At 35.4% G+C, this 24,701-nt stretch overlaps 1 protein-coding gene across 1 annotated transcript in view; it reads left to right on the top strand.

The window, feature by feature from the left end:
• ADAMTS6 (ADAM metallopeptidase with thrombospondin type 1 motif 6) overlaps positions 1 to 24,701 on the top strand; it is a 335,185-nt gene that overhangs the window by 255,637 nt on the left and 54,847 nt on the right. Inside the window, exons 16-20 of the mRNA XM_003265987.2 lie at positions 3,345 to 3,478; positions 4,518 to 4,641; positions 5,168 to 5,248; positions 14,398 to 14,561; positions 14,953 to 15,091. Coding sequence (XP_003266035.1) covers positions 3,345 to 3,478; positions 4,518 to 4,641; positions 5,168 to 5,248; positions 14,398 to 14,561; positions 14,953 to 15,091 — 642 coding nt within the window. The remainder of the gene's footprint in view (positions 1 to 3,344; positions 3,479 to 4,517; positions 4,642 to 5,167; positions 5,249 to 14,397; positions 14,562 to 14,952; positions 15,092 to 24,701) is intronic.

Here is a 24,701-nt window from a genome sequence, read left to right as displayed (position 1 = left end):
TGATTTCATTAAGTTTTCTGTGTTCTCTTATAGCTCCCTCACCTTCCTTAAAACAATTATTTTGAACTATTTTTCATGCCATTCATAGATCTCCATGTCTTTGGGGTTGGTTATTGGAATATTACCATGTTTCTTTGGTGGTATCATGTTTTCTTGATTTTTCTTCTGGTTCCTTGAAGTATTGTGTTGCTGTCTTTGCATTTGGAGAACGCAGTCTTTACTAACTGGCTTCCAGAGAAAAATGTCTTCACCAAACAGCCCAGTTAAAGATTCTGAGGCTCTCTCAGACCTTTTCTATGGATGTGCCTACTCCACACCTCTTATTCTCTCTTGGGGAGGAATTCTTAAGAATGTGTCTGTCTCTGGATTCCACAAAGCTGGACCAGGTGCTGAGAGCCTCCTGTTTGTTTTTTCTAGGGTGGTTCCCTAAATGCTCAAGTTGTATGACTTCTCCCAATCCTGCAAAGTTGTGTTGGCTGTCTGCATAAAATGCTTACTTTCAGTCCATGGGAGCATGCTTGGGCTGCTGGCCTACAGCAGTTGGGGGAGGATGGGGCATGCAGAGTTTTTGAGGCAACTGTTGACTAGTTGTGAGGTGGCCCATAGGCAAAACATCTCAAATAGCTCACGAGTTGGCTTCCCAACAGAGTCCATGGAGTGGTTACTTGGGCCTATGGCCTCTCTTCTCTGCTCCCAGCCTCTTCCAACCACTTAGCCATGCTGATCACCTCAGTATTCTGGATGAGGCAAGAAAACAGTAGGACTCTTGGGCAGCATCCCACACAGCTAGGGGAACTTGGTGCCTACTCTATATACTCTCACTTTCCCCTGTGGGAGAGTCACAGGCTGGGGAGGGTGGCAGGGAGTCTCTCTTTTCACTGAGCTGTGCTGCCTTGAGGGAGGTGTGATACAGGTGAAATGAAACTGGTCTTAAACCTCTTCAATTTGTCTGTTTGGGGATTTTTTTCTTCCTCCAATGGCATGCTGGAACTTTTCTGCTGGAGTCCCATAAAGGTACACTTGTCTATAAGTAGCTGTCAAAATTGATCCTTCTGCAGGGAGATGATAGTAGAAAGCTCCTCTTCCACCATCTTGCTGATGTCACTCTAATGGTACCTTTTCTGAAAGCTCATTGTATCAGAAGAAGCTGAAGACATCTTTAGCAGTAAACAAGAAACTTATTCCCATTTTCATCACATAGTATAGTGGGCTAAGGAATATAACCATAGTATTTATATGTCCTGCTTATCAAATATTACATTACATAATTAAAGTTAAAATTGAATAAACAGAAGACTCAGCTTCTCTTTTTAAAGCCTAATGCATAAAATGCTATATTAATTTCCAAAGCATTATGATAAAAAAATGAGAGAAGAACTGTATTGAGTAATAATGAAAAAATTTCCAGTAAGATTCATGGACATTTAGGGTAATTTAATTCATAAGAATCATATAAAAATAAATGCAAGTAGTTTTATTATCAGTTTGGGAAGAAATTATTTTATTTATTACTTGTTATGTCTATGCTCAGTATGGCAAAATTATCATTAACCTAACACTAAAAATCACATTTATAAGTTAGATAGAATCTCTGTAGCCTAGAAACATTGAAAATGGAAGAAAACATAGACTGAGGCCAGAGATTGTAAGTTGGCAATTTAGGGACCAGTTTTTATCTACATACATATTTTAGCCTGCCACAGTATTTTTTTTAACAAAACTTCGAATTGTTACTTTTAAAAACAAGAAGAGATTAGATGGAAAAAAAACTTGTTTTCATCTTGTCTTGAAAAAACAGACTGACAATATTGGACTATCTTCTTGCATAACAACATTCAACTGTAGCAATGATCTCCTATACTGGAATGTGCTCTCTCTAATTTATCATTGACTCTACCACCCAGTCTATTTTCTTTTTCTTTGCTTACCGTCAACCTGCAGAAACATGATTTCTAAGAACTTCACTGAGATGCAGGCATGTCATTTCATCTTTCTGCTTTATTTCCTTTATTAGAAGTAGTCTTCTTTATTTCAAAGAGAAATTTTAGCAGCATAATTAGATATGGTCAAAGTGATGAAATAGAATTACAAAAGAAAATATTTTGTCATGATTTTAGTCAATAATTACATACTTACAAATAGTAGCTTTATCTTGTGCTGCTTTTAATACAAGAAGTCCACATTTATTGCTATTTTTCCAATATACTGTAGTTATGATATGTACTCTGTTTTTTAAAATTGCAGTTACCTAAGCCTGTTTTTAACTTCAGCCTTAAAAAACACAAATTTCAATGACAAAATGAAAATGTTCAAGTTGCTGTATGTATTTATTCTCAAAATTAGTGTTTTAATTATTCAAATGTAATACTATGTATTTATCTTTAATTAATTTCATAAGAATTAATCAAATTTAAAGCTATAATTAATTTTAGTTTTGATTTGCTAATTTCATAAAAATTTATATCCATGCTAAAGCCAAGTTCGCAGACTATGATATGCTTAAGGCAGGTACAAATTTAGTTTTATTTTATAACTACCATATCCTTGCTTGATGTAGCAGAGTTTTTGTATCAGCTTCAGTAACATATGTAGCAGAAACTTCTATTTGTTAGACAAGGTTATTTTTTCAAGTATCCTTAAAGTTTATTTTCTTGGGTTTTTTTAAAAAATTGTTTTTCTTGGCCAGGCACAGTGACTCACGCCTGTAATCCCAGCACTTTGGGAGGCCAAAGCAGGTGGATCACCTGAGGTCAGGAGTTCAAGGCCAACCTGACTAACATGGTGAAACCCTGTCTCTACTAAAAATACAAAAATTAGACGGGCATAGTGGCAGGTGCCTGTAATCCCAGCTACTCGGGAGGCTGAGGCAGGAGAATCTCTTGAACCCAGGAGGCAGAGGTTGCATTGAGCCGCGATGGCGCCATTGCACTCCAGCCTGGGTGACAGAGCAAGACTCCATCTCAAAAAAAAAAATTGTTTTTCTTTCATTTTTTTTTTTAAACATTCAATTACCTTCACTATGATCCCTTTTTACCTAAATTGTAAATATATAATGGAATATAGAAATATAAAATACATTATAAATATATAATTATATTATAAATACATAATGGAAATACCTGAAAATTTTAAACCTGAAAACTGCTGAGCAAGTCCCCCTTTAAATTGCACAACCAATTAAAATAAAGGTGAAATTCTAGAAAAGGAGGAAAGAAACCTACACAATCAGGCATATAAGCAGGAAATGATGTCTATGTGAATTATAAATTTGCCATGGATAATACTGAATCACTGTTCATTAGGACAGCCACTCCACTTATTTCTCTTCTACTGTATTTGTCCAGGTGGGGTAAAACCTTGTGCATTAAACTGCTTGGCTGAAGGTTATAATTTCTACACTGAACGTGCTCCTGCAGTGATCGATGGGACCCAGTGCAATGCGGATTCACTGGATATCTGCATCAATGGAGAATGCAAGGTTGCTCAGATTTTACTCCTTTCTGTTGGGGTTTTTGAGACTTTTATCTTTTTCTCATTAACTCCTATTTAATACTATGTTTAATTTTTTTTAAAAAAGGGGGCCACATTTTAGAGAAATTCAATTTCCATTAAGAATAATAAAATATGTAAAGGTAAAATGACCCATTCATATTCAAGCACCATACAAATGTGCTTTATTCTGGTATTCTAGTTATTTTTACAGTGATTTCCAGAAGTATGAAAATATTTTGGATTTTAATTTCTGTTATTCTTCTATTCTGTTTACGAACAAGATGATGGAAAAAGAGAGAGAATGAGGATTCAGCTCTTATTCATATGCCTACCATATGTTCTTTTTGAAAGATTATTTGATACATTTCATAGCATAAATTTTCCTCAAAGTGTGAAACAGCCGTGCTCCTCCTACTTTATCTCCTTTTGAAGCATTTACAGTGGTTTTCATTGTGGAGTTAGTCTTTATCTTATTAAAGCATTTGCTTTAGGGAATTAGTCAGACTAGTTGGGAATTGTAGGAGCAAATCCATGCTATTTTCCTAGACCTGTGTATGATTGTAACATAATAAGAAAAGCCACAAAAACCACTATTTTCATAAATTTTTTTACTTGTCTGGTTTTGTTTTACTTTAAAGAGAAGGACAAATTGAGTGCTTCAAACTGAGAAAGACAAGATAAAAAGCACCATTTTACTTAGTCTCATAATTTCTTGGAAAAGTTTCTATCCTTCTGGCTACTTGTCTACAAATATATCTGATGATTCAGTTTGTGTATGATATTTGTGTGTGTTTATGTATCTGTGGGCAAGGGGTAGTTTATTTTCATGAAGAAAAAGTTATTTTTGTGGTAGTATTCAAGTTTTTCAAATAACAAAGACCCAAGTATGGTTTTTATTCACGGATTACCTTATTTTTCTTTCCTTTACTGGAAAAACAAGCAAATAAATAAGTTATATGTATTTCATTAGTTATGATTCCAAGAATTTCTCTCTTGACACACTGAATATTCCTCTCTGTTTTCAGCACGTAGGTTGTGATAATATTTTGGGATCTGATGCTAGGGAAGATAGATGTCGAGTCTGTGGAGGGGACGGAAGCACATGTGATGCCATTGAAGGGTTCTTCAATGATTCACTGCCCAGGGGAGGTGAGTATGTAGAGAGAACTCTTCCTCACACCTCTGGTGTACTTGGAGGAGCCAAAACCCTTGTTTCGCCTCCCCCTGTTTTTCAGTTTTCTTTATTTAGGCAGACAATGTTTTCTTCCCCAAATTGCTTTCAGTCGTTTTAGTGTTAAATGTGGCTTCATGTAAGATATTTTAAGGAAATATTCTCTCTCTCTACTTGACTTCATTTAGCCATGTTTCTTTAAGGTGTACATTCTCACAGAGCATTGATATGAGGGGCATGTGCTGAGGAAGAAAAGGAACCATTATTATACGTGTTGAGGCTTTTAAAATATCTTGAGATAATTTTAGAGAAAAAGACTGTTAAATACTGTTTCTCTAAAATGTATTCATGAACCCAAAGGGTAATTTGCCCATATTTCATAATTCATAAAAGGCAAAGTCAAAGAAAGAATGGAATAATAAGGAAACTATTAGTATTGAATGGTTACCAAATACTCATTTCCTGTCCTAGGCTGCTTAATACTGGCTATCTTCTCTGTTCCAGGCTACATGGAAGTGGTGCAGATACCAAGAGGCTCTGTTCACATCGAAGTCAGAGAAGTTGCCATGTCAAAGAACTATATTGGTATGTTAGACTGGTATGTTAGTTTGCTGGATTTTAAAAGTAAATGAGGAAAAGTAGCACAGTATCATGAAGGAAAAGGCATGCTGCTTTGAGGCAGATCACTTTCTTTTTTTCTTTTTTTTTTTGAGACGGAGTCTTGCTCTGTCACCCAGGCTGGAGTGCAGTGGCCCAATCTCGGCTCACTGCAAACTCCACCTCCCGGGTTCACGCCATTCTCCTGCCTCAGCCTCTCCGGTAGCTGGGACTACAGGTGCCCGCCACCACACCCAGCTAATTTTTTGTATTTTTAGTAGAGACGGGGTTTCACCGTGGTCTCGATCTCCTGACCTCGTGATCCGCCCACCTCGGCCTCCCAAAGTGCTGGGATTACAAGCGTGAGCCACCGCGCCCAGCCTGAGGCAGATCACTTTCACGCTAAAATGAAGTAAGCTCCAAGTTTTATAGGAACACATGTACAATGCTAAAGAGAAAAATTAGAATTTATAGCTTACTCTTCACTGGGTTATTTTATATATTTAAAAAATCGGGCCAGGTGCTGTGGCTCACGCCTGTAATCCCAGCACTTTGGGAGGCCGAGGCGGGCGGATCACGAGGTCAGGAGATCGACACCATATTGGCTAATACAGTGAAACCCTGTCTCTAATAAAAATACAGAAAAATTAGCTGGGCGTGGTGGCGGGCGCCTGTAGTCCCAGGTACTCGGGAGGCTGAGGCAGGAGAATGGTGTGAACCCAGGAGGTGGAGCTTGCAGTGAGTGGAGATCCTGCCACTGCACTCCAGCCTGGGGGACTGAGCGAGACTCCATCTCAAAAAAAAAAAAAAAAAAAAATCGCTATCTCAAAGAGGTATCTACACTCACATGATCATTGCAGCATTATTCACAATAGCTAAGATATGGAAACAACATAAATATCAGTCAACAGATGACTGGATAAAAAAACTTGTTTTATCTGTATGCAATAGAATATTATTCAGCCTTAAAAAAACAAGGAAACTATTCATTTGCAACAATATGGATGAACCTGGAGAACATCATGCTAAGCTAAATAAGCCAGACACAGAAAGGCAAATACTGCATGATCTCATTTATATGTGGATTCTAAAAAAGTCAAACAGAGAGTGTAAGGGTATTTACTAGGGGGCAGGGAGGAGGTGGAATGGGAAGATGTTGGTCAAATAGTACAAACTTTCAGTTATAAGAGGAATAAATTCTGCATATCTAATATACTTGAGTTAATAAAATGTATTGTGTACTTGAAATTTGTTAAGAGAATAGATCTTATTGTCACCACATACAAAAAAGGCAACTGTAGGAAGTTATGGATATGTACATTAGCTTGATTGTGGTATTCATTTCACAATGTTTATGTATATCGAATCATCAGATTGCACACCTTAAACTTAATATTTTATTTGTGAGTTATACCTCAACAAAGCTAGAAAAAAAAGAAGGTATGAAAATGTTTCCCAAAATTGATGTATTATTTTATATTTCTATCAGTAATATAGAAGAGTTCCAGCTGCTCTACATCCTTGTCAATACTTGGTATTGTCAGTCTTTTTAATTTTACTCATATGGATTTTTTTTTAGTGAAGTATCTACACAAATATTTTACCCATTTAAATTTTTTTTTCCTTTTTTTGAGTTACGAGTTCTTTATATATTCTGGATATAAGTCTTTGTCAGATGTATTTTATGGATATTTTCTCCTAGTTTCTGCTTGCGTCTTCATTTTTTGAAGTGTCTTTTAATTTTGATGAAATTCAATTTATTAATTTTTTAATTGTTTGTGCTTTCATGTCCTATCTTAGAAATTTTACCTGCTCTAAGATTGCAAAGATAATTTTCAGTGTGTAAGAAGTTATAGTTTTTATTTTTATGTTTAAATATATGGTCTACAAAATATAAAATATATTTATTAAATGTAAAATACAAATACAAAATATAGTGATTAAAGACGTGTATTGTGCATATTACGACTGATACCTATGGGGGGACAGACAACCAGGCAAATCTATTTGGGGAAGAACAATTATTTATTTACTTGAATAACACCCTATCCTTTGATTTAACACTTAGAGTAATGACTTAAGACTTAAAACTATGATAAGAAATGTAAGATGCATGAAATTCAAAAGTAAAATTGAAAAACAAATACATATAGTCAATTTTAAGTTAATTTTATATAAGGTATAAAGTAAGGGTTGATGTTCCATTTTTTCATACGAATATTCAATTTCTCTAACACTATTTGTTGAAAAGACTATCACTTCTTCCATTGAATTACCCTGACACATTTGTGAGAGATCAATTAAGCATATATGGATGAGTCTATTTCTGTTCTCACCCATTGATCTAGGTTTCTGTCCTTAAATCAACACCACACTGTATTGAGTAATCGAGCTTCCCAGTGGGTCTTGAAATCCAGAAGCATTAGTCCCTGAATGTGTTCTTTTTCAACATTATTTTTGCTTTTCTGGGTCCTTTATATTTCTATACACATACTAGCATGAACTTGTCAATTGAGACAAGTCTTTTTATACAAAAAGGGAATGTATGGAATCTGTAGGTTAATTTGTGGAGAACTGACATCTTAAAAATACTGAGTTTTCTAATACATGAAAAGATTTACCTCTACATTTATTTAGGTCTTTTTAAAATTTTTTCACCAATGTTTCATTTTCAGTATATAGGTCTTGCACACATGTTCTGTTAAATCTAATCATGCTTTTTCGTGCTATTGTAAATACTATTGTATTTTAATTTAATTTCCAGTTTTTTGTTGTTATATAATAATATAGTTTATTTCTTTTTATATTGCCCTCATGTCCTGAGACCTGGTTCACTCACATATTACTTCTAACAGTTGTTTTGTAAATTCATTTGGATTTTCTCTATAGATTGTCATGTCATCCTCGAACAAAGGCACTTTTACTTCTATCTTTCCAATCTTTATGCCCTTTATTTCTTTTTTCTTGCCTTATAATAGAGTTCATGACCTTTAGTACAATGTGAATAAATGAGGAGACTAGGCAGCCTTTTGTTTTCAACCAATCATAAGGGCAAATCATTCCTTCTTGTTGTTGTTTTTAACCATTAAATATAATGTTAGCTAGAAGATTTATGTAATGACTCTTTGTCAGTTTGAGGATGTTCCCTTCTATTTCTAGTTTTTATTAGAGTTTTAGTCATGAATGGGTATTGAAGATGTCTGAATCTATTGACATGATTAGGTGGGGTTTTGCCCTCCCTTTCCCTGTTAATATAGTAAATGGATTGATTGATTTTCAAATGTAAAATCCATCTAGTATTCTTGGGATATAAACCACTTTTTCATGATCTATTATTACTCTTATATATTGCTGGAATTGATTTGCTAATATTGTATTAAGAATATTTGGACCTATGTTCATGAGAGATATTTTTCTAGAGTCTTTTTCTTGTGATTTCTTTGCTGGTTTTTGTATCAGGTTAAAAGCCTGGCTTCATGAAATGGCTTGAGAAGTGTTCCTTTCTCCTCTGTTTTCTGGAAGAGTCTGGAGAGAATTGTTTCTTAATGCTTGATAGAATTCAACTGTGAAGGTATCTAGAATGGAGTTGTCTTTGTGGAAAGTTTTTAATGAAAAATTCAATTTTTGTAACAAAGTTTTCAAATTTATTGGCATAAAATTGTGCATAATATTTTCTTATTATCTTTTTAATATCTGTAGGATCTGTAACAATGGCTCTTCTTTTCATTTTCCATATTGAAAATTTGTGTCTCTTTACCTTGATAATCCTAATGAGGGCTTTATTAATTGTATTGATCTTTTTAAAGAACAAGCTTATGGTTTAAATGATTTTCTCTATTGTTTGACTATTTTGCATTACATTGATTCCCACTGTTCTTTTTTTTTTGAGATGGAGTCTTGCTCTGTCGCCCAGGCTGGAGTGCAGTGGTGCAATCTCGGCTCACTGCAAGCTCCGCCTCCCAGGTTCATGCCATTCTCCTGCCTCAGCCTCTCCGGTAGCTGGGACTACAGGTGCCCACCACCACACCCAGCTAATTTTTTGTATTTTTAGTAGAGACGGGGTTTCACCATGTTAGCCAGGATGGTCTCGATCTCCTGACCTCATTATCCACCCCCCTCAGCCTCCCAAAGTTCTGGGATTACAGGCGTGAGCCACCACGCCTGGCCGATTCCCACTCTTCTGTTTGTTCCTTTTTTTCTATTCACTTTGTTTAATTTATTCTTATTTTTTCTAGCTTCTCAAGATACAAACTTAAATTACTGATTAAAAATCTTTTTTCTGCTATAAAACAAGCATTTTTTTACTATAAATTTTGTCAGACATTTGATACATTGCATTTTCCTTATGAAGTTTTAAATATTTCCTTATTTATCTTGTGACTCGTGGCTTAGAAGGTATTATTTAATTTCCAAATATTTTGGTGTTTCACAATTACTTTTCTGATACTGATTTCTAGTTTAATTCTATTTTGGACAGAAAACACACCTTATTTGATTTTAGTTTTTTTGTTAATGTTGTTTTATAGTCTAGCACATGTGCACTTGAGAAGAATGCATATTCTGCTGTTTTTGGGTTAGTATTCCATTAATGTTCATTAAATTAAAGGACACAACTATACTTTGGTTGGATAGTTTTTTCACATTTTTTATATTCTTATTTGCTGCCTTCTTGTTGAAGAACTACTGAAAGAATTATGTTGATATCTCCCATTAGAATTGTGGATTTGTTTACTGTTCTTATTAATGGCAAAAGCCGCGATTACTTTTCACCAACCCAATAGTTTGTAAGATTTTTGCTTCATTTATTTTGAAACTATGTTTTAGGTGTATAGACATTTATGATTGTTACATCTTCTTGATATATTGAGCATTTTATGATTTTCAAATGTTCCTCTGTATTCCTGATAATATTCTATGACCAGTTTGGCATGGTGGCACATGCCTGTAATTCCAGCCACTCGGGAGGCAGAGGCAGGAGAATCATTGAGCTCAGGAGTTTGAGATCAGCCTGGGCAACATAGTGAAATATCCATCTCTTAAAAATATTCTTTGACCCAAAGTCTGTTTTATCTGATACTAATCTAGCTACCCCAGCTGTCTTCTGATCAGTGTTTGCATGGTAAATCTTTTTCTATCTATTCACTTTTCATATGTAGATACGTCTGTCTTTAAAATCTGTTTCTTGTAGAACACATGTAGTTTGATCTTGATTTCTTATTATGTCTAACAATCATTGCATTTTTAAATTCTAATCTTTAGTTTGGTGGGGGGGTCGGGGGTCGGCAACTATCTCTGTTAAGGGTCAGACAGTAAATCTTACAGTCTGTGTTACAACTATTCACTTCTACCATTGTAGTGTGAAAGCAGACATAGGTAATAAATAAATGGGTGTAACTGTGTTCCAATAGGACTTTATCTACTAACACAGGAGGTGGGTCATAAGTTTGGTGACTTCTTGTTTACATCATTTATATTTAATGTAATTATCAATATCGTTGGGTTTAAGCCTACCATCTTGCTGTTTTTCTATTTGTCCTGTGTGTTTTTTTCCCTTTAATTCTCCTTTCATGCCTTCTTTTAGATTAACCATGGGTTTTATGGTATTCCACTTAATCTCTAATAAATAGCTTATTAGCTATACTTCTTTGCTCTGTTTAATTAGTGGTTGCTTTGGATTTACAAAATGCGTTTTTAATTTATCATAATACATTTCCAAATAATATTGCACCATTTTATGTATAGTGTAAGACCCTTACAACAGTTTACTTCCATTGTCCCATTCCATTGTTTGTGCTTTTTTTTTAATACTTTCATCTTCTTTATATGTTATAAATCCCACAATATATGGTAATTATTTTTGTTTCAAAGAGCCAATTATCTTTTTAAAAAGTTTTAAAACAAGCAAAATTATTTTGTATTTACCACATATTTACCATTATCTGGCATACTTCCTTTCTTTGTATAGATCTCAGTTTCCATCTGTTATAAATATGTGTGTATATACATGTAATGTCATCATGTTTCTTCTCATTATATTTATGTTTTCCTTTAAAGTTCTTGAATATATTTATAATAGCTACTTGAAAATTATTTTCTGCTAATTCCATAATTTTTGTTATTTCTGGGTCTGTTTCTTTGGCTTTGCCTTCTTCCTGTTTGAATCACATTCTCCTCCTTTTCCACATTGGTAGTAATTTCTCATTGGATGTTGTACATTGTGAATGTTTCTTTGTTGAGAGCCTGGATTTTGATTTATTTCTTTAAAGGATGTTAAGTAACTTGTAGATCTGCTTGATCCTTTTGATGTTTGCGTTTGAGCTTTGTTTGGGTAAATCCAGAATATTCTTTATTCTAGAGCTTGCTCAGCCCTCCTATAAAAGCATGATTCTTCTTGGGTCTCTACTGAATGGCCTGGTGATTGAAATGCAATAGTTCTGCTTACAGCTCCACAGTAGATTTTTTGCCTGGCTTTATGTAATTTTATCCTATACATATGCAGATCAATATTCAGCAACAGATTTCCTCCCTCCTCTCTTGTTCTCTGGTCCTGCATATTCCAGCTATGTCAGCCTTCCCAGTTTCTGATCTGTCTTCTTCACTTGGTGAGACCACTATGTTCTGCTTGGGTTCTCCACCTAAAGAAAGTGTCTCCAAGCAGAAAGTTGTGGAGATCATGGTCTCTGCACAGTCCTGTTCAATGCATGAGAAAAGCTGATTCATATATTTTATGAGTTTTCTGATTATTTACAATAGGAGGGCAAGTCTAATACCAGTTATTTTAACATGAAAGTGAGGAGAAGTTCTATTTATTTGATGTTTAATCCTTTGAGATAGTTTTAGTCTCTCCAGAAACGCTTAGTGAGTCCTAAATGAGTTTTTATTTTAGTTAAAATATCATTCCATTTCTCTTAAAGCTTTTAAAAATAAGGGTACATCCAGAGTGTGTCTTCAGACAGAACACCAGTATCATCAGGCTGTTCTTTTATTTAAGAAGACGCCTTTATTTTTACACCATAATTTTGAATTATTTTCTGCATCGATAATACTCAAAACAAAAAGATTTCTAGCCTCAGCTTTTTCCCCCTTTGGTAATTCTCTCTTCATAATGCACATCGTCTTCCTTTAGTCATTCTTCCTTAATGCCTCTTAAATGGTTGGTATTTTTCTGAGCTACATTATGGCACCATTAGTTATATATTCCTAACAGCCAAGAGATGTTAGAATTCCTTCATTTAGTAGTTGTAAAAAAAAGAAAAAAGGAAGCGAGAGCTCAAACTGAAGGAGAATTTAAAGCCGCATAGTTGTTTTTATCTTTATTTTTACTATTTCATATGTGACAGTCTCAGATGTCCTTATAAAACCAAATGTTTTAAACTAGACAGAAAACCACTGCAAGTGAGAGTTGAAAATAAAAATTTTTAAGTACACAAAAAGTTCAAGGCCAGGTATTTCTTCTATTTGCTTGTTCCTATCTCAAAAGGTTAATTAGATTTATTTTTTGGCAATTAAATGAATCTTCAAAACACATCTGAAGTTAAGAAACTACAAATATTTTTGCCAGGCAAATGGGGTCGGGTGATGACAATGGTCTGTAGTATGAAGGAAAGAGCTGGAGGTCTAGGGAGTCGGAGATTCTGCACCATGACCCTTTAGTCCTTTGGGGCTACTTGTTTATCAGGTCTGACGAATCAAAGTTTTTACAGTCAGCTAGCATACTAAGAAAATATTAAACTGACATGTTTATTTATTTCCTGTTTGTTTATAGGAGTTTTTGTATGGTAGTACTAAAAATACTTTTTCAGCCACATGTGCTTTTAAACTGTGTGTGTGTGTGTGTATTTCTTGTAAGAGATTTTTTTTAAAGTATGCATGTTTATCTATCAACATTTTTTCTGAGTTTTTGTCATGCTTAGAAAAACTTTTCATACCCCAATATTATGAGAAAAAAAAGTTCTTCTATATTTTCTCCTGACATTTTAAGATTTAACTATTTTTATATTTAAATATTTACCCATCTGGCATTTATCCTTTCTCTCTTTTTTTAACTTTGTTTTTATTGCGGTGAAATTAACGTTACACAAAATTAACCATTTGAATTGAACAATTAAGTGGCGTTTAGAACATTCCAAAACATTTACATCACCCCAGAAAAAAACCCATATCCATTAAGCAGGTGACTCCCCATTCTCCCCATTCCCCATCCCCTGGCAACTACCCATCTGCTTTCCGTCTCTGTGGCTTTTTACCTACTCTGGACATTTTATATAGATGGAAGCATATTATATGTGATCGTTCCTGTGTGGTCTCTTCCATTTAATGTTTTTGAGTTTCATCACATCATAGCTTGTTATCAATACTTCATTACTTGTTATGGCTGCATAACATTCTGTTACATTATAATACTACAATTTGTTTATTTATTCATCCACTGATGAACATTTGGGTTGTTCTGATTTGGTGCTATTGGAAATAGTGCTACTATGACTATGTGTGTCCAAGTATTTGTTTGAGTACCTGTTTTCAATTCTTTTGGATATGTGCCTAGGAGTTGAATTGTGGCATTTATTCTTATATAAAGAAGGAAATATAAATTCAGCATTTTTTTGCCAAAAGAGTAGTATTTTGCCTTAGCCCCATTTCTTGTTCTTTCCTTTACTAATTTAAGATACCTCCTTTATCATAAACAGAATTCCCATATGAACTTGGGTCTATTTCTTAAATCTGTTTGATTCATGTTCTATCGATCAGTCTGTGTCCAAGTGCAACAGGTTGTCCCCACCCCATATCCATTTAATTACTATTTCAATATTTGGAAAGGAAAGCCTGCTCCCCACCCTCATGTTAACTCTCATCCCTAGTTATTCCTTTTCTCATAATTTTCCTTGTAGTTCCACATGTTTATTCCTCCAGGTTAACCTTTCGTTGCTTTCTGTTAGTGACATTATAAATACTTAAGTAATATCTTCTTGCCATTCACATGAAAAATACCATTTTAATTTGTATTTAAGAATATGGCCAAGAGTCATATCTCTAAATGGAAATCGGTATTCATTGTATACTTTATTGCAGTAATTAATCAGTGACACTTTGGTAAATGAAATTTCACATTTTTAGGTGAATTGTGATTTGTTTTCTAGCTTTAAAATCTGAAGGAGATGATTACTATATTAATGGTGCCTGGACTATTGACTGGCCTAGGAAATTTGATGTCGCTGGGACAGCTTTTCACTACAAGAGACCAACTGATGAACCAGAATCCTTGGAAGCTCTAGGTCCTACCTCAGAAAATCTCATCGTCATGGTAAATGCGTCTTTGCCATTGTATTTCTTCTGTTTTTAATTCCCCCTTGTGAGAGAGGAAGGGGCAGGTTTTATTATCTCTACTTTACAGGTGATGAAATTAAGGTAAATAAAGATAAAATGATTTACCCAAGGGTGTTAGAACTGTGCGGAGTTAAGGCCATAGTGCTCTTGCTTGAATAGTATTTTTATAACCAAACAAGACAGATGAAAGCAATGGCTCCAAAATACCCATGAAAATGGGAGGAGAAAATTTGATATAAATGCATGTGTTTTATATTAAGTTTCCTATAAGACTTGTTTTGACATTTTCTTCTTCAAAAGGAATAATAAATATCTGAATGAAGGCTCATTGTATTTTAATTGTCTTCACCAGTTGTTTTCAATGGCAGGTTCTGCTTCAAGAACAGAATTTGGGAATTAGGTATAAGTTCAATGTTCCCATCACTCGAACTGGCAGTGGAGATAATGAAGTTGGCTTTACATGGAATCATCAGCCTTGGTCAGAATGCTCAGCTACTTGTGCTGGAGGTAAGATGCCCACTAGGCAGCCCACCCAGAGGGCAAGATGGAGAACAAAACACATTCTGAGCTATGCTTTGTGTTTGTTAAAAAAGCTAATTGGAAACATTTCTTGCAGGTTTGCTTCAAGCTGTAATTTAGCAAAAGAAACTTTGCTTTAATTATATTATATTCCATTTGTTTTCAACCTCATGTAATTTGTGCAGATTTGTTGGTAAAATACATCCTGGCACAATGAGTGTCTCTGCTGGTGCTTCTCCCAAGACTATCTTGAAGGTGGGCTGTTTGCCTTTCGTGAACACATTCTTGGTAAAGAACATCAAAAGTTTTAAAAAAGAAAATGAGCAAGAATCAGACATCACAGATGCAACTTCTTGTAATGGGAGATGAGAATGTACGGCTGTGTGCTTGTTGTGTGTGTTTGTGTGCCTGTGTGTTTGCCACAATCCTATTCAAACTCCCTTCTCCTGCCATCAAAGTTAAGGGGCTGTATACTGGGATGCTACAATAATTACTGGTATCTGGGTTCTGGGTTAATGGTGTATACTGACCCCATTACAGTCCCTCAGAGGTAGCTGCTAGGCGGTGGTTGGTGATGTGTTGGTTGTCCCATGTGCGTTTTTCATGGGTGCCTTTTCCCTACAATTTACTCTATTCCTAATCCTCCTCCCTCTAGTGGCCACCAATGCAATTCTTTACCTCTGGCTGGGAGAGCAGGACAGTTGGCTTCCTTCAAAGCCAACACCCTTGCTGCTGCATGGACTGGTGAGTAGAAGTGCTGTGCAAGCAGCATCTTCCTTCTCTCTGGAGACTAAATGCATCGCCTCCACCGTACACCTTGATCCTAATAGGCAAGGAAACAAACCTGTCCTTCGGGCCTAGGCTGGACTAGATCACCTCACCATTCCAGAAGCAAAGATTAAATTTTAAATAGTCATATTTATTTTGGGCAAAATTAAAGTAAATCATCCAATATATTACCTATACTCCTTTTTTAAACTATGCAGAAATATATGATTTTTATATAGACTTCATCCTGTCTTGTATTTGCATCTTCTGATTTTCAAGTCTTAAATCAGAGAGGTTATTTTAGAGAAATAATTAATATATAATCTATTCAGTATTTTTATTTTATTTTATTACTTATTACTATTTTTTTTGAGACATGTTTTTGCTCTGTTGCCCACGCTGGAGTGCAGTGGCACAATCATGGCTCACTGCAGCCTCAACCTCCTGGGCTCAAGTGATCCTCCCACCTCAGCCTTCTGAGTAGCTAGGGAGCACGCCACCACACCCGGCTAATTTTTAAAATTTTTGTAAAGACAGGATCTCACTGTGTTGCCTAGGCTTGTCTTGAACTCCTGACCTCAAGCATTCCTCCTGCCTCAGTCTCCCAAAATGCTGGGATCACAGGCATGGGCCATCACTCCCAGCCTAATTCAGTATTTTTAGTCTCACACAGAATTAAAGTAATGAATAACTACAACTCCAATTTCAATATAAAGTCTATACAACATGAAAAAAACCAAAAAGAATATGAATAATAATATATTAATGTTCTCTACTGTGTAAAGTATCATGAAACATGGTTATGTATAATTTGTGACATATTTTAAAAGATCTCTAGTTCCCATCCATTTTATGTGTAAAATGGCTGGTGATTTGTAATGTAAAGTTTTTAAAGCCATAGGACATTACCATTTTTAAATAGAGATATTTGCAACTAATTGATCACATATATGCCATTGCATTATTTTTAGTGGCATTTATACATATATCTTTCTTTTATCCAATTCAATTCTTTTTATTCTATAAGTTAACTTTTCCCTTTGCATATTCCAACAAAAAGTCTTCTAGAACAATACATACATAATTCAGGCCCTGAGGCAAGGTGGGATAAACTTATTAAAGAATAATTAAAATAATTTAAAGTTTAGGAAATCTAATAAGGATAGTCTAAAGTTAAAGTGGATTAGCTTGGAGAAAAGAAAGCTAAGGGGATGCATATTAGTATGTGACAGAAGGTTGAATGGGAAATTCTTAGAGCCGGTTCATCTTTGTACTGAAATTGCTATATTTGGGGATGGTTTAGACACAGTCTTGTCTGAGACCACGAAGGGATTAAATGAATTCTCAATGTTCCTTCAATCCTATGATTCTGTTTGTTCAGAAAGGAGATAGTCCAACAAAAAAACAAAGAAGAAGAAGAGGAAAAAGGCCATGAGAACTGAATTTGGAAGAAAAAAATATAATTTTGTTGAAGTCAGAAAGTAAAAAGTCTAAATGAGTGTTATTTTTTTCCATAACACTTGTATTGAGAAATAGAAGTGATTTCTTGTGTTAGGGGGTAAAAAAAAAAAAAAGACAGGGAGACAGAAAAGCCTCTGGAAGGGAGAGCTTTCTCTTCCTTGTTATTTATTATTCTTTCTATGATCTGGAGCTACTGGTCTTAGATACTGGAGGTGGTTCTGGGAACTCACATTAGGCTTGGTTGTGGGTGATTATGAGCATTCTTGAGGCTATTGCCTTCTTCAAATGAGGGATATAGAGGGCGTGGTGTAAAGAGCTGCCATTTGTTTTGGTAAGTGTTTCTTAAAGTCTGGTCCCCATCCGCAGCAGCATCAACATCATTTAGAAACTTGTTAGAAATGCTAATTTGAGTGCCCCATTACAGGCCTACTGAACAGAAACTCTTCTAGTGGAGCGCATTAAGCTGCGTTGTAACAAGCCCTGCAGGTGATTTTGATGCTCGCTCAAGTTTGTGTAACACTGGTCTTGGCTGACAGAGAAACCAAACCCAGCACTCTAGACACATGGAATCCTTGTCTTCATCACTGAAGTCTGTGCATCTTTGTAGACTCATTTTGCCCCTAGAACAATATCCGAAACATAGTAGGTGCCCAATAAGTGCACCTTATTGAGCACCTTAATGAGGCCAGTGGCAGCCTCCCAAAATGCTAGATGAGTGAATGAGTAAAAGGAATTAATTTTGGCAATTATATATTTGTGCTTGTCCTTTCTAATGTGGGAGATGAAAGTTTAGAGTTGCTACTTTTCTTATAGAGTGAGGCAAAGCTTTGCCAAGGAAAAACAGTATAATTTTAATTAGCATAGGTAAGTAAAACCAAGCTCCTCTCTTTTTTACTTTGTTTTTTGTTTTGTTTTGGGTTTTTTTGTTTTTTGAGACAGAGTCTCACTCTGTCGCCCAGGCTGGAGCGCAGTGGTGTGATCTTGGCTCACTGCAACCTCTGCCTCCTGGGTTTAAGCGACTATCCCATCTCAGCCTCCCAAGTAGCTCGGACTACAGGCGCCTACCACCACGCTTGGCTAATTTTTGTATTTTTAGTAGAGACGGAGTTTCACCATGTTGGCCGGGCTGGTCTTGAACTCCTGACCTCAAGTGAGCCACCTGCATCAGCCTCCCAGAGTGCTAGGATTACAGGCGTGAGCCACCGCACCCAGCCATCTTGCTTACTTTGAATAGGTGGAAAATATTTCCTAGTATATAGAGTGCAGAAATCAATTATTGAAGTTGCTCTTCTTACACATACCCTCACTTTTAACCCCAGGTTCTTAAGAAGCTTATGACTGAGGGAAGTAAAGTCCCTTTAGAGTTTATGAACTTTGACCCAAGAAAAAGCCAGAATCATCTTCTCCTTAATGAAACTTCATTTTATAGTTAAGAAACCTTTCAAGAAGAAGTCATTTCTACCTACCTTTCACTCAGAAACTAAGGATGAATTCTAAAGTCAGTTCTTTTTTTTTGTTGGTTTCTTGTTTTTGTTTTTGTTTTTGCTGTCATTAAGTCTATTGTCTTTATAAGGGACATTTTGGGATTGTTCCACCTCATCGTTTTAACTTCTTTCTTGGGCTTCTCATAGACTGGATTCTCTCCTATGGCAGCATGAGCTTTCTTATACATCTTCCCCATCATGTCTAGAGTTACACTGTTCTTTATGTATTGAGAGAACTGTTTCTTGTAAGCATCTTCATCTTCCTCCATTAAGTAGCACATGTAATCTGAAACATTCTGGCCCATGATGTGCTTCTGGTGTACTTCAACATTAAATTATTTGCTTTCAGAATCATAACCAGGGAATTGTTTGGTACTGTGAGGAATAGACAAGCCTCCATCCGTAGCTCCCTTCGGGGTGCCAAAAACTTTATTGCCAGTGGTAGTTCTGGCAAGGCCTGCATCCAAATAGCAGATAAAGACACCTGGTTGAACATCAATGCTTTCCACATTATATTAATCTCCAATCACCTCCGCTTGGCCTTCATAGATCTTATCCATGCCAAACCTATTGAAAAGCCTGTGGGCCAGCAGCAGGCCAATATAATACGCTGCAGCATCATTTGTCAGGCCAATCTTCACACCATATTTTGGCAGTTCATGTGCATATGCTGTGCAAACTATCATATCCCCTTATATATGGGCATAAGCAATCTGACAAATGGTATCTCTGTTTGTTACATGAGCTATCAGCCTGTATTTGGTTGTGTGTTATTTATTTATTTATTGTCCACCGCTTGACAGAGACCTGCAGGCCCAGCAGTGCTAGGTGGGAAAAAGGGATAAAGTCAATTCTTAACTGGAATACTCCATGTTCATCTCTCCAAGGAGGTGCTGGGTGTCTTGAAGCTGTCAAAATTCTTTTAAGTGGCAAAGAGAAAACAAGAAAGATCGCAAAGAACTTTCGGTGGCAGTCTCACAAGGTCTTTCAGTGTTCTCACTTGTTACTGTCCTGCATATGTTTTATTAATATCTAGACCTTTGGGCTTTAATTGAGTTTGGGAGCAATAATGATAGCTTTCTCTTATGCGATCTTTTAAGATAAGAAGCTTGGGACTTTTTCTGTTGCTTAGCAGATCCAGTGACAAATCTAATGCCACAGGAAACATTGGTGATTCAGTCCATGTAATGGTCTTTTCTCTGAGTCAGTAATGAAACACTTCCTTTGCCTCATAAGGAACATTGAGATGCTATGGGGTGTTGTCTTCACTATATGTGTGATTTTTGAGATACTGCTGCGACTCTTCCTCAGAGAGAAATCCAAGCCCAAAAACATGACTATTTCCAGAACCATTGCTACTAGAATTTGTTTCTGTATTCCTTACCCAAACGTATTTATACTTTGTAATTTACTGACTCCCAAATTTATATGCTACCATTGGATTAGTGATTATAATCAAGTTCTAATTAATAAATCTTGACTGGGTAGGGAAAGTTGTATTGTTTTAAAATACAAAGCTGTAGGAGATTTTTAAAAGTAGTAATTTATGCCAGTATACCTATGCACTGTGACTTCTAAAGTTTCATATAACAAATATTGTATATTCATCCTTTGATTTTGTTCATACGTATTCTCTCTTTACTGATGTTTGGCTAGATATGTGGTTCTCAAATTTAAGCACACATCAGAGTTACCTGAAGGGCTTGTTAGGACACAGATTGCAATGTTCTACCAACAATTTCTGATTCAGTAGTCTAGGGGAGGCTTTAAGAATTTACATTTCTAAGTTTCCAGGTGTTACTGGTGCCACTGGCTCAGGAACTATACTTCGAGGCTCTGGGGTAGACACTTAGATTTCCTAAAGTAAATGCCCACTAAACAGAGTGACAAGTCTTTTAGGTAATAATCCATATTATAGTTGTAACCATAGTATCACTAATCTTTTTGGTGACAGGTGGTTCTACTGCTCAGCTACGTAATAATAAAATTGTAAAGTTTAAAACATTTTCTGGTACTGTATTTCATTTGATCATCTTCAGTAGCTACGTAAGATAGGCATTGAAATTATTAGTCATAATTTATAGATAGAATTCAAGTAATTTGCTGAAATCAAGACCTAGCAATTTAGTCTCTACTGACCTTTTTAATTTAGTAATGAGGTGTTCTTTTGTAATAAAAAGAGCTTTTTCACCAGTTGGCTGCCTCAGTAGGGAAACATGATATATCCCCACCCATAAAGATCTCCTTCACTAGCTGGAAATTTCATTTTTTCAAATGCCTTCCGTAGAGCAATGGTTCTTAACTTTGGCTGCACAATGGAATACCCAAGGAGAGCTTTAAACAATGATAATACTTTGTCCGCACCCCCAGAGAGTCTTCTTTAATTGGCTGGGGGTGTGGCCTGGGCATCAGGCTTTGAAAAGTTCCATAGGTAATTCTAATGTACAGCCACAGTTGAGAAGTACTGCTTTTGAAACTGATTAAAAGTTTTAGTCTTCAAAAAATTAACATTCAAATGCAAATACCTCTGGGAGCATTACTAACACATATCTCTGTTTTTAAGTGGCTACTAGTTGAATTCTAAGGTTATGAGACTTAGGAATGAGTATCTGGGATGGGAAAGTAGAGAGGAGCATCAGAGAAGGGAATGAAAGAAGGGATAGCATGCCACTTAATTTCATAATTTTGTTTAATATGGCCATTGGCCTTGGGCGTGCCTATATATTTACAGTCTTCCTTCACTTGATGGATCATTTATAAACATCCAATTAATGTAATAAATACTTTTAAAACTGACTGAAATTGTGCTAAACAGATTTCCCAAAGCTCTTTATTCTGATTTCAAGTTTATCTGATACTTACAGAGCTAAAATGAGTAGATGGTTGGGTATTCAACCAACTTTAATTTGGATGCACAAGTCAGAACAGAAGAGGCATATGGCCCCATAACAGAACTCAGTTATTATGAACACTGATACAATTTGTTTTCTTTTAAATTACAGTTCTAATCAGAGAAGGCCTTCTATTTTTTAGGAAATTACTTTCTTTAAGGGAATGAATCTTTGCAGAATGCAGCAATATTCATGATAATTTTCTACCCTACTTTTCTGAGTGTGTTCTCATTTCCCTCTGTTCATTCCGTTCTCATTTCACTCGCATCCCCTCCTCTTATTTAATATTATACAATGCTTAGGCTTTAATGTGAAACCTTCCAAAGCCCATTAACTGATAATTGATGCTATAGTGTTGTATTTAACTTTGTACCTGTTCTGTTAGAAAATAAACCTTAAGAATAGTTTATTTGCAGTACAAAGAAATACCAGAAATACATATGATATTTTATATTTATTGCAATTTTATATTTATGCTCTAAATATACAGTCTGTCCTGCCATTGGCTCTATTGACACTCCTGATTACTTTCTCCAATTTTTTTTCCTAGATTTTTCTTTCTTCCTCTTTGAATAGAAGTGCAAAATTGTGTACCAAAGTTTCTGCTAACACACAAAAGCATCTCTCTGCCAAACATTGCTTTGCAGGTCTTTGGGGGAAGAGATAAAGCTATGCTTAGATTACTGAGGAGTTAGGAAGGAGAAAGGTTTACTCTTAGAGATATTTTTTATTTTGTTTGAAGATCAAAGAGCACAGATTTTATTTTACATATACTGTATGGTTATACAGGAATGTTTCTGATCAATCATCATTGACTATTTAAAATGCTATCATTACTTTTTCTTTTACATCTACATAGTCTAATTTTATTTGTATGTTTGATGCTTCTTTTATTATACTTTTTCTTCCCTGAATGTCATTTTAAGCCTAATTTATGAGTCTGTGTGTGTGTGTGTATTTGTGTGTGTGTGTGTGTGTGTGTGTGTGTGTGTGTGTGTGTGTGAGAGAGAGAGAGAGAGAGAGAAAACAGCATATAAACATAGAAGATATTTATGTCTTTCTTTTTTTTTGAGCTAGGACAAATTCTTTTTATTTTACTTTTTGAGTCTTTACCTGATTCTTTTTTTTTTTTTTTTTTTTTTTTTTTTTTTGAGATGGAGTCTGGCTCTGTTGCCCAGGCTGGAGTGCAGTGGCATGATCATGGCTCACTGCAACCTCCACCTTCCTGATTCAAGCAATTCCCCTGCCTCAGACTCCCGAGTAGCTGGAATTAACAGGCGCATGCCACCATGCCCGGCTGATTTTTTTGTATTTTTAGTAGAGACAGGGTTTCACATGTTGGCCAGACTGGTCTCAAACTCCTGACCCAGGCAATCCACCCGCCTCAGCCTCCCAAAATCATCTGGATTCTTATACATGTTGTGGCTGGTTTCTACTCTTTGAGATTTTTAAGATGATTTATATGATTTCCAACTACTATTTTGAATTTTCCTGATGTGGGACCATGTTTTTCAAACTGTACGAAGGTTCCCAAGGGCACTGCAGAACGTTGTACATTTTCAGAGGAAACATAGCGATATTGATCTTACAGCATACAACTCATTACAAATAAGTTATTTGGAACTAACTACAAGTAAAACTCTTAGTCTTTTTTTTCTGTCTTGGGGATGTTATTTTTAAAATTAGAGATACTAAGGATACTGTGAACTGAAAAAGTTTGAGAACCCCTGATTTAGGGTAAAATGAGTATCATTAAAGTTGGATTAAAAATGTCACCTAACTTCCTTTCACTAGTTTCATTTCATAACTTCCTTTCACTAGTTTCATTTCAGAAGAGAAAATAAATGCATATAAGCTGCTCATTATTCAGGGCCCTGGTGATGTTCAGAATTTAAAACTGGAGACTTCTGTACTTCTAGCTAAGAGACTAGAGGTTTTGAATAATATGTAAATTTCTCTCTCGTATCTGTATTCCTTCTGATGCGTCCTCTGAATATGTTTCCTTCCTCCGTCTCTGTTAGTTTGGGGTAAGAATGGTGGGTGATTAAAGCAAAGGAAAAAAAGAAATGAAGGAAAGAAGGAACTATATAATTAAAGGAGAAATTGCTAGCAACTTCTTTCGTGACAGCTAACAAGTTTATGTGATAACCTATACTATTGCATTTATTAATAACACAATTTTCAGATTACTTTTAACGACTCTATCATGCCTTGGCCCCTTTAAAAAGTTGGGTATTTCTACATTGTTTCTATGGAAATGTTGTTTGTTCATGTTATATATTTCAGGAATGATACAACAAAGCATAATGTTGACTTTAAAGTATAGTAAGTCCATTCTAAAATGACAGTTTTAAAATTATTTTAAAAGGTAATTATTAGAAAATATGTAGTACAGTCTTTAGGCCAGTACTAACAGCTGACTAAAAGAGAACAGTTCTCAAAGTACCAGATAAAACAGAGACAAATGCTTTACATTTTCACAGATGTCCTTTTAATTTTTTGTCAATTCTAAGATGTCTAACACATTTAATATCACTAAGAGGTTAATTCACATTATTAGTGAACTAACAGAATGTGCTTCAAACAAACAAGAGTTCTGAGACTTACGTTTTACAGACATAATAACAAAAATAATGACTAACACTTGTATTGCAGCTTATAAAGGACACATTCACTGTAACTTTCACAGGAACTCAAAGCAGAGGAGCCCCAAATGGAGCATAGGAAAACAAAGTCCAGTTGTTTTTTTCAAGATTCAAAATAGACTTGATTGAAATTAAGAGCAAAAGACATAAAAAAGGTTGAATCTTATAACTAAATGTGCTTATCTTTCACTTAGGAGTTACCAATCCAGAAGTTATTTTCAGAGTTAAATAAAAGACTACAGAGGGAAACTTTAGTTTGAATAGTTAAAAGCACTTTATTCAATGCCATTCATTTCCCTCTGAAGAAACATAGTTATATAGTTAGTTTTGAAGAAAAATTCCCTGTGAA

The sequence above is a fragment of the Nomascus leucogenys genome, chromosome 18, assembly GCF_006542625.1.
Source record: "Nomascus leucogenys isolate Asia chromosome 18, Asia_NLE_v1, whole genome shotgun sequence".
Classification (NCBI taxonomy): Eukaryota; Metazoa; Chordata; class Mammalia; order Primates; family Hylobatidae; genus Nomascus; species Nomascus leucogenys.
Note: the sequence above shows the minus strand (reverse complement) of the source record. Positions and strands in the feature narration are given on the sequence as shown.